The 10,957-nt window shown below is 32.0% G+C and overlaps 1 protein-coding gene across 2 annotated transcripts; it reads left to right on the top strand.

Moving 5' to 3' along the window:
- Positions 1–7,111: 7,111 nt before the first annotated feature.
- Positions 7,112–10,509, top strand: LOC128161229 (protein crumbs homolog 1-like). 2 transcript variants are annotated; one of them, XM_052824454.1, is made up of 5 exons: positions 7,112–7,232; positions 7,355–7,432; positions 9,092–9,202; positions 10,120–10,210; positions 10,335–10,509. In XM_052824454.1, exons 1-5 carry the CDS (start codon positions 7,181–7,183, stop codon positions 10,432–10,434), a joined length of 432 nt encoding a protein of 143 aa, XP_052680414.1. In that variant the 5' UTR covers positions 7,112–7,180; the 3' UTR covers positions 10,435–10,509. The 2 variants fall into 2 exon arrangements, with proteins under 2 accessions (XP_052680414.1, XP_052680415.1); XM_052824455.1 differs by lacking the exon at positions 7,355–7,432 and having other exon boundaries at positions 7,113–7,232.
- The last annotated feature ends 448 nt before the right edge of the window (positions 10,510–10,957 follow it).

Raw genomic sequence — 10,957 nt, 5'->3', positions numbered from 1 at the left:
GAAATAACATAAGCGGGGCCCTTTGAAATGTTCACCATTTCAATGTTGTCTTTTTCATAGTAATTTTACATAGAAAATATTCACAGAGGTACAGTAAAGTAAACTTTACATCGATAAGTTTCTGACAATTAATAACGCAACGAGCACACAGTACGAAAGGTCAACCCTTTGAAAAGCAGTGAAGAGGAAAAGTTGCTCAGAATTATGTTTTAAACAAAATTGATTTTTTACGTAAATTTTAATTTTGCATTCTGGGTTAAGAAAAAAGATGTTAGTTCAAGGTAAAGTAAACTTGTACCTAAAATGAAGTCAAATTTGTTAAGTCGTACTTAAACACATTGTTTTTTTTTGTTAGATCGTTCTTGAAATGGTTAAGGGTTTTTGGTTAAGTCGTACTTAAAAACATTCGGATCATGTTAAGTTGTACCAAGAATCATTCGATTTTTTTATCATTTTGTACTTAGGTTTCTTTGTTTCTAGATTAAGAACTCTGCTTCTTAGACGTACTTCTAGCGTTGCTTTCGACATTAGCGGAAAACCCACTCGTTGCTTTGCAACGAGCTTTGCTCTAGTTATTCTTTTTTTTCTTCTAGACGTTTTTTAAAACTCAAATATCTTGCTTGTTTGTTGTCCTATAAAGTTCAAATTTTCAGAGCTTATTGGTAGTTACTATTTCTCAATATCTAAGGAAAATCGTTTAAATCGACACTTCCGGTACCGAGTTATTCCCCTTTTTCCCAAAAATATAGGCATTCTTGTGCACGCAAAGGCTCTGAAACCGCTCACAGCATGTGTTACAAAGTCACAAATCTTAAAAATAGAGAGTTTGAACGTTGTCCTCCTAGTTTTGTTTTTACAATTTTCTACCTTTAAAGTTTCAAAAAATTAATTTGAATTTGTGTTTCAAAAAATGCTGATTTTTGGTTGTGTTTTTGTTATGTAGCTCTTTAGTTTAAAATGTTCTCTAAACACATTGCTGTTTAGCAATGTGTTTCACAAATCTTAAAAATAGAGAGTTTGAACGTTGTCCTCCGAGTTTTGTTTTTACAATTTTCTACCTTTAAAGTTTCAAAAAATTAATTTGAATTTGTGTTTCAAAAAATGCTGATTTTTGGTTGTGTTTTTGTTATGTAGCTCTTTAGTTTAAAATGTTCTCTAAACACATATAGAACAAAATATGTGCAAAATATCAAGGGCTTTCACTTGACACCATTGAAAAAGGGCTGGCCCCTTAAATAAGGGGTCTAGAGCCCTTAAAAGGTTTCGCTTTATAACTCTAAAATGGTTAATATTTCGCTATAGCAGTCGATAGAAAAGTTGTTCATTATTGTGTTATGAATGTCGTTACAAAATTATTTTGTACCGGTAATGCGTAATATGAGTATAAAAAGCTTGTCTTGTTTACATGTACCTGTATTCATTTGGCAAGTAAGCGAATCGTCTTCGTGCGCATAACGTACATAAATTAACAGCTGAAAGTGTACCAGCATATACGGGATGCTTTGATTCATTTGAAAAAGTGTCTAAAAAGTATACGTGTACATGTTTTTCTTACAGCCTTCCTTTTTGGAGTCACCTCTGTTTAGGTCCTATAGTGGACAACCGTTAAGAAAAACAAAAACGAGAAAATATAAACGTTCTTTTTCTTATCTAGTGAGATACATAAACTAGATTTTAAAAGAAATTAACTGCCATGAAATGGATTTGAGTCATTTTACTGCAAGCATTTCAAATCGACCTAAATTCTTAGTTGTTTGCGTCATTACATAACCCATCTCACCCGCGGCCGAGAAAATCGATCGCCAAGGTCGCGGCTGGACTACCTAGCGGTCAGCGGTTATCTAATACACAAGAATCGCGTCTGTCATATGTGATTTTATTTAGCCGCAAACACAAGAATCGTACACAATGACATTAAAGCTTACTCTTCTTAATTTGAATTAAACGATAGAGTGTCAATAAGAAATCGTTCTGTTTAATCATAAAAGCAATGCCATTCTCGAACTGAAGCAGTATCAGACAAATAGATCAACTGTGGGATTAAAGGGGAAAAAAACTTATATTAATTAGAGTTTAGTCATCATACTGCAAACATTGTAAATATTCCTGGGTTCTGAGCTCTCTATGTGTGTTTACCTTTACGTAAGTTATCCGATCCCTCATCCGCGGCCGAGGAAATCGGTCGCGGCTGCACTACCTAGAGGTCAGCGGTTATCTAATAACAAGATATATATATACAAGAACTGTTTCAATTTTATGTTCTTAAAGTTTGTTCACCTTCAATTTATTTAATTAAACATTAGAATGTGAATTGAGAAGCCCCTCTAAAAATTGATAAAAGCAATATTATTCAAAATCAGAAACATCATCAGACATAAATCAATAGTGAATTTGTAATTCTAAAATGTTCTAAAAACTATACATGTACTAATAATGTTATAGATAAACAACGAAAAACCACAAAGATTAAACCTTAAAATGATGATTACCCCTAGAACATAGCCAAGGAGATCCCGCGCGAGTGGACAAGTGATCCGCGGTAGCTTCGTGTTCTTCTACATGTACTTTATCACACGTGCATGTTTATTGATATTTTGTATGATTCCAACTATTTGTTTATTCGAGTTTTTGACCGGTACATGTAAGATTGACTTGTGTTTCAATTTAAGATTTTTTCTTTACCCACGAATATTTCCGCTAAATACTGCTGAGAGGTTTTATAGAAAGCGTAGAAATTAGTTGACGTCTTCATAAGGTTGCACATAAAATGAGAGAGAGAGAGAGAGAGAGTGCTCAAAATTGGAAGCATTATTTAGCCGAATTTAGAAAATGAAACAGTCCCCAAGCGTTCAAGGCAGGATAAAAAAAAATCAAATATCAAATTAACACATGCGGAAGAGGCAATTGCAACTTCTCTGGCCTTCCCGGCAAGTTTAGAAAAACACCTCGAATGTATTAACATCACCAGATGTTAGAATTTTATACAAAATGGAGTCGCTTCCCATTAAAATAAGTATCGGCAAGAAGTCTTGTATGTCGTTTCTGTGTTATATTTTAGTGTATATTGTTTACTTTAATGAAGTATAACTCACATCTCAACAGATCATCAAATGTGTTGTAATTATATCAAGTTTTATAAAAAGGGGGGTTGTCATGGACGCCTAGGTAAAACATTCGAAGTGTTTTTCCGAGCTTGCCGGAAAGGCCCCAGAAGTTGCGATTGGCGGGAGAGGCTGACACGATAAAAGAATTGTCCAGAATTGAGGGATTTAGTGAGTATTTTTAGAATGTTCGCATGAGTTTTTAAACAAGATTTGTTTAGAGTTTATCAGTTTCATGATCTCAGTGCAAGGGCTTTATTTTTTTTCAAAATGTGGCGAATACCTATTTATGGCGACTACTTAACATGTGTACATTTTTCTCCTCAATGTATGTCACTTTCCCACCCGTGTGTTTATTCGGTCAGTCTATGCCAAGTCAATCCGCTCCACGTGCGACCGAAAATCTCGTGTCGCGTCAGCGCACATAGCTCAGAATATTGCCCCTGGGCTGCAGATCAGCAGTTGATAAATAATTGAGTAACATTTGGAAGGATGCTTTCACTGCAGCGGTCAATTGTTAAACAATAAGTGTCTAAATATTCGATGTCAATCAACCTCACATTAAAGGTGCGATATCGTAATCTGAAAATATGGCTAAAAAATTAACCTGTTGAACACGCTAAACGTCTGTAGTTATGAACAGAATAAAATATATATTATCAGAGACATAAATAACTTAATAAATTATTTATGTCTCTGGTTTTATAAGTTAACAGTTTTAAGTCAAAAATTAAATAGAATTTGTTCTCAGGATTAGAAGTAATGATATACGACATTAAATCATCAGAGTACTGCAAGTGTCGACAGTTTCTTATTTCTTTGAAATAATTGTAGTAGTTCAATTGACTTGCAGACTATAATAAAGCAAATTTTCTGCATCTCAAAAATGTATGCATTTAATTGCGATAGATATTTGTTCTTGGGGATTTTACTTATTGTTATATGCACATTGATAAAAAAAAATCATTGAAGTTGTGTAGTATGAGGTTGTAATGCAGATTAAGTGACCTAAGACTCAGCTGAATATTTTATTTTTAATCTAGCTTGTCAAAATGGGAGATTGTTAACTTGTAGCTTGTTAACTCTGAAAAAGTCTTGAACAGAAGAAATAAAATCTTTATAGCTTTCGCTACATCTTCTTATTTATGTGTACGCGTACATAAAGCTATTTTAGATTTTTTTACTGTATAAAAAAGTGTTGTTTTTCCTAACCTTAAATTTAAATCTATAGAAATTCAATATCTACATGTAACATCTCAAAAGCTTTGATAGCTTACCGCTTGGAAATCATTTATTGATGCAAATTGACAAATGCCCATGAAAAGACATTATTGGACCCCAAGGGTTTTTTTTATCCTTTCCGACGATGATGAGAGGAACTCAAATGTGCATACAAATCATACATTTACATGTATATTTATATGTGATATAATAGAAATAATTGAAAAATATAGGTCTTTTTTGTGCCGCACTAAACGGGCGAAAAGGAGTTTTATACCCCACGAAAATAAATTGAGGGGGGGGGGGTAAATAAAAATCACCTTGTCCGTCCGTACATCGTGTCCGGTCTATATCTTTCTGATGGAGAAACATTGGAAGTGTTCTTACTTCATACAAATATTACTCATTACCTGACGAAGCGTCATGACCTAAACCCAAGGTCATTTGGACAAAGTAAATGTCACTGGCAGGTAAAGTGCAAAATTTGTTTCCGGTCCACTTTGGAATTTCTTACTTCACACAAAGATTGCTTATGACCTGAGGGTGTGTAATGATTTGTCCCTAAGTCATTTAAGGAGAAACATTGGGAGTTTCTATTTCATGTAAAGATTCCTGATGACCGATGATGTGTCATGAACTTGACCCAGGATCAGTTGCGCAAGTTCAAAGTCATATTAAACATGTGTCATATCTTGTATTAATGGAAATGAGTAAAAGCTAGAGTTTGACATGAAGATTACTTGTGACCTGTAAATATACCCTGCCTTGTCTGACTCACTTAAGAAAAAGAACCATCCATTATTCTCTAATAGAGAAATACGTGAGTAATGACTTCTTTCTTAGCGGGGATATCATTTGTGAGCTTGCTAACAGTACCTTTTAGATGGTCCAGTGGGAGCAATGCCCCCCTTTCTCTCAACCAAAATTTCTCTTAAGTTAACGCTTAAAAAATTGATTTTTGGGTCATTTCCCCCACCGCCACATCCACACTATTATTATAATTAGATTAATTATATACATGTACATAAATGATGTACTTTTTAAAGTTATTCTAAACTTGAAAATAAGTTAAACGAAGAACTTGCCTGGTATGAAAATAATACTTTGAAATTGAGTCTCGTTTTCGATTTCTTGAACTTGCTATTATCATATTGATAATCCAGCATCATTAAAAACCATTTCCCTTCTCCTTACACTCGCCAGGTTCTGATAGACCCCTATCAACAACAGACTATCTCCACTTGACCTCCACATTTGCATACAATCTAAATAAACACCTACTTAGCAAAGATATGCCTTTATCTGTTTAATGAGTGGTGCAATACTCAATCTAGAGGTTACATAGAACACAAGCATGAATTAATTTTTTTTGTCTCCATTTGAAAAGTTCCAATCAATTTTCTAAAGCTCTAATTGGTAAGAAGAAATGGTCGTGTAAAATGACCTTTTATCAATACAGGGTCTGTCAGGCTCTGACAAGTGTCCGGAAATGGAGGTGTTTTAATCAGACTTATGGACAATCCTTTTGCGACACGAAGTTGCGACGGAAGACCTACTCGTTTCTTTGCAACGAGCTCGGCTCTAGTTTTGTAATTATTATTTGGAGCTTTCGAATTGAAGAGAGTCATCGATCCCCAGGTGGCTGACCCTCTACCATTCAAGCAATTGAATTTAACTGAATGGACTGGAAAGTTGAAAAAATGCTAATCAGTAGCATTCTTGATGTCCTTGAGTCACATTTCAGTTGACTTAATAACAGATCTTAATTATGTGTTATCTAGATCTATACTGTGCTCATTCAGGAATGCCCACGACTTATCAACCGAAAAACTGAAATTTCCAATTGCGAATTAATTTCTCAAGCAGCACTTACTGATGTCCTCACTACATTTTGTTTCATAAATGCACTTGCATTCGACAGAATTATAGCTTTTATGCTTGATTTGTCACATTGTGCACAGACGTTTGTGTTTAAAAACGTTTGATGGTTAATATTTTAATTAATTTAATTTGAAATTTAAAAGTTTTATTTTAGAGTCTCTATATGATTTACCAGTGTAAAGTAATATAAAATTTGCTTCTTTTTGTGGTTTCAAAGACTTTTTTGCTTTATTCGTTTAGATTTTTATCACCTATACGATTTTGCGACCAACGTTAGATGCAGTTTGTGGATTAATTATTAGTAAAGCCTTTAATACGTTGTTTTAATAAACACATTGTTATATTTTACGAAGCGTTAAAAAACCCTGAATGCTATCAAATTTGTTTTTAATTTAAGTCTATTTAGTAATGCTCTAAAATATAGGTTTTGTTTCATTTCTTTATAAAACAATTTACAAAATTGTGGTCATCAATAACCATATATATAATTATGAATTTCAATTCAAATCATAATTCATTTTCAAGTATATACGTACATGAAAGCATTTTTAAGCACACAATGATAAATATAAGAAAACATATATAATAACACATAATGTATCGTATACGAAAACATAATAATACAAACAAGCGAGTATAGAATTTTTCTTACATTCATTGGTTTATATAGTAAAATAAAGTGGAACCTCTGGCTTACCCAGTGGACATAACATCTACATCATTATACAGTCATTTGGGTTTTTTTTAATAGAGTGAAATTAAGTAAATTAAACCAAAAACAAATTGACGGAGTGTAACTTATGATTGGTCCCAAGTGAACAGTGCTTGACGTCCTTTTGTAATCTCATCATCTCTGCGTTTATGTGTATGAACAAAGGGGGTACCAATCCTTTATGATACAAAGTAATGTTCACACTCAGAACAGATAGCCCAAAGAGATCGAATATCTTTATCTTTATACTTCTCTTCGGTGCGCAATGCTTGCTATCATCCTCACAACTATCCTATTTATTCCAGAAGTGTTTGCAGGTATAGTTTTTTTTTCTCGATATAGTATTTACAAACACTCAGTTTATGTTCTTACTAATATAAATCCATATGTTAATCAATAGGTTAAACGTCTTTTGATAATTATTTCAAATTCCTTTTAGAGTCCGGTGTGCGAGGAGAAATAATCCAACAGGTGCCTGTCCAGTCCGCACATCGATACAAACGCAGTAATCCTAGATGTAATTACGATAAAACTTACTTGGAAAAAATAAAGTCAGCTTTTTTCGTAAAATTTTGCATGTGTACATTAAGAATAATTTTAATATGTTTATCGATAATAAGTTATATTTAGGTTGATCAGCAAATTTTTATGCTAGTAGTTTTTTGTTTGAAATATTAAGCATAATTCCAAATACCTTTAAAAATACATCATTATCTATTTTCTAAAAAAAATAAGTTCAATAAATTAAGGAATGATTGTGTTGTACTAATTTAATCACGTGATAACAAGGCATTGACTGTCTTGACTGGTAATATCTTTTCAACTAAGCAAAAAATACTTGTATATAAAAGTATAAAAGTAAAAAAAATCTAAATTATTTAACAATTTCTGGCAGTGCTACTTAGATTTATCTTCTTGGATAAAGATCTCATATAATTTGTACCTTTGACTTTTATAACAGTACTTTGTGTGATTTGAGAGCAAAGTGAAGTATTTTCTAATCGCTTGTCAAGGTAGAATTCTGAAGATGTGGGGTTCTTTGTCCACATTTATTTATTCAAGATGATTTTAAAGTAATGTTATTGACCTATATAGATAATGTCAAAAAAAAAAATGCCTTAAATTCTTAAAGTTACAAATTGTAAGCGATGAGATTCGTTTCATCATGCATGTTGTTGACATTTATTTGACAACAACATGTAAGAACCACCCTCGTAATAAATTTTTGTTCTAGAAATTACGGTAGAAACAATAAAATGGACTTAAACACGATTTGATATAAACAAATTATTCTTCATGTATAAGTAAGCTTACTTGTGCATTTTGAACGATTTACTTAAATGTCAATGTTAGATGTCAGATTACAAATGACATATAGAGATAATAGTTCACTGTTATGTAAACAAAGCTCAGATCTTATCTTTGTTTACAAAAACGGAAAGTCAAAAAATACCATTTCTTTAAAGAAAATGATTCGTAGTGATCAATATAGAGTAATAATTTGCTATTATTAAAAACAAAAAATCTTAATTTGATTAAACTGACAGCAATAAAGCAATACAAACAATAACAAACTGAAAAAATGAAATTCAAAAAGTTTAACATATATCGTGTCTAGGTCCCTTAAAAACTTGCAGAAAAACTTAGTTATTTTGATTCAGATAAAGGAGTAAGAACATAGCAGGGACCTTTATTTTCTCTGATTAGTAGTTAAATAATTTTTTTATAAAATAGTTTTCTCTAAAATTCATTTTTATCTGTGATTTTCAAGTAAAAAACTGGCTAGAATTCTTTATCGTTAAGGATATAGAATATTAAGCTTGCATGCAATACATTTCCCAAAGTGTGGGTGACCATTAAAACAATACTTCATATTTCCCAAAAAGAAGCAAGAACTTTCATGATGTGATAATTTGAAACAGATATGCACAATTTTATAATTTAATAAGGCATCTGTATGTGTATAATGAAATTGACAACGAATTATGATTAAAATAAGATAAGTAATTAATATCTTTTATTGAAATTTGGTATGTTATAATTTTCTTGATAACAACTTTAAATACATTCAGAATATGAACTTATTTAAGATGTCTCTTTACCAGCTAAAATATTTCTTATATTCATAACAGATACCTTTTTAACCAAACAAAACCTTTTTTTCAATTTATGACAGATACCATTGACTGTGACAGTTCTCCGTGTATACATGGGACATGCATTTATGGAACATTTAGCTATCACTGTGATTGCAATGTGTTTTTTGGCGGAATTAACTGCGATGAAGGTAATACTTTAATGGGCGAATGTAAAATGTATATTAAGCAACATTAAAATGTATGCACCGCGATCATTAATCATTTTTCTTATAACAATATCCTCAAAGAGCAAAGCTAAATCCTGGACGTTTTTATTATGAAAAGTATTCAGCCACATAGTAAAATATACCAACAACGTGATTGCTTGAATTTTGAGACTTTTGATATTGTATTTTATAATTCTTATATACGACATGCGAGTAGATGGCCATTGAATTGTTTATCAGGTGTACCTGGAAAAGTTTATACATGATTTTTTTAAACTGAATTTTATTAAATGAATGAAATTCCAAATAAATTTTAAAAATTTGATATCCCTGTATCGTTGTAAAAAGCTCTGCTTTCTTTAAAAAAGAAATTATTTTTCAGTTTATATATTGCCAAGGTCATCTAGTCAACTTACTCACTGCTTTTTGTGTATCGATAAAAAGAGTTTTGATGTATGACAAGTTCTTAACGTGTATACAAACCTTAAAAGACAATGATATGAAACATAACGATATAGGTAAAGAATAAAGCAAAATCAATATTTTAAATCAAAGAACGCCTGCGATATTGAATAGCATTCAGAAAGTTTATTTGGGTATCAACGTGTTTCTCTGTTTTATCACCTATACATCACATTGGTAGTGGAGTGAGTGGATATAGCAGGCTTGACCTTTGTACTCCTTAGGAAACAAGATACTTATAAGAAAACATAACGAAAGAGTTGGGTTTTTTTAAAATATTGACAATAATATTCTTGTTGATAACATTGTAATATGAAGAATACTCACTTTTTCGGTCCCGTGGTATTTTATACTTCATTTCAAGATCAAAGTCATTATAAAGGGACTTAAGGACTTTGGTAGTCTTGTTATTTATCTTGTCATCTGTTTTATTACAGTTAAAGCTGGTGTCATTGTCTCCCTGGTAGCCGAATTAGTTGGCTGTGCTGTACTATGCTTTTTATTCATTGGTATTTGGAGGAAAAAATTGTAAGTAATGATTCATGTTTTTTTAATTGGAAGGATTATATAATATACAATTGCATAAAAATGATTATAATTCATTTTGTGAGATTCAATAACTTCCAGTACGATAACATTTTAATAATTTTAGTTACAGAAAAACAAAGAGAAATACTGTTACCCCTTTGCCTGACTATGGGACGAATAGATCATTTATTCTAGAACATGACCAAGGCGGTTCAAATGCTTAAGCTCCGTGTGAGTGCATCTAAGAACAGATATATTGCCAACATCTTTTAAATTAAATCTGAGAATAAAGAATTGATGGCCTTTTGAGGAGTTTGTTTTTTATTATCTCATCGGCTGCTTCTAACAATTTCCATTAATAATTCAGTAAACATTTCTTTGAGCCAACCTTACACTACCAAAATTCACAAGTTTCAAACACAAATATTTTAAGCTTAATTTCTCAAACTCCCCTATCCAGCATTCTAATACAGACTGGCATACATGTACACCGTACTTGCATTGTCTGTGATAAATATCGTTAGCGTGAACCTTGTACATATTATATATATTTAAGCTAAAATAGTTCAGTCAAAAGTTTCACTTGTATGCAGTCAGCTGGTAAAGACGATACGCTACTATATTTGACTTTAAAGGCACATTTTTATGTGCCTTTCTTGCTGATCTATGTCCGAATAATAGCTGCATACATAGATTAAAAAAGAGGTGTGTTGTTTTTGGTTTTGCATGCGTGAGATGAGCCACATA

The sequence above is a fragment of the Crassostrea angulata genome, chromosome 8, assembly GCF_025612915.1.
Source record: "Crassostrea angulata isolate pt1a10 chromosome 8, ASM2561291v2, whole genome shotgun sequence".
Classification (NCBI taxonomy): domain Eukaryota; kingdom Metazoa; phylum Mollusca; class Bivalvia; order Ostreida; family Ostreidae; genus Magallana; species Magallana angulata.
This window is presented reverse-complemented; position numbering and strand designations above follow the sequence as displayed.

Bases quoted from the DNA above. Each gene is read 5' to 3' on its own strand.
- LOC128161229 (XM_052824454.1), top strand. From the start codon at position 7,181: ATGCTTGCTATCATCCTCACAACTATCCTATTTATTCCAGAAGTGTTT. The intron at 7,233-7,354 runs GTATAGTTTTTT...AATTCCTTTTAG, and splicing joins TATTCCAGAAGTGTTTGCAG to AGTCCGGTGTGCGAGGAGAA. The intron at 10,211-10,334 runs GTAAGTAATGAT...TAATAATTTTAG, and splicing joins GGTATTTGGAGGAAAAAATT to TTACAGAAAAACAAAGAGAA.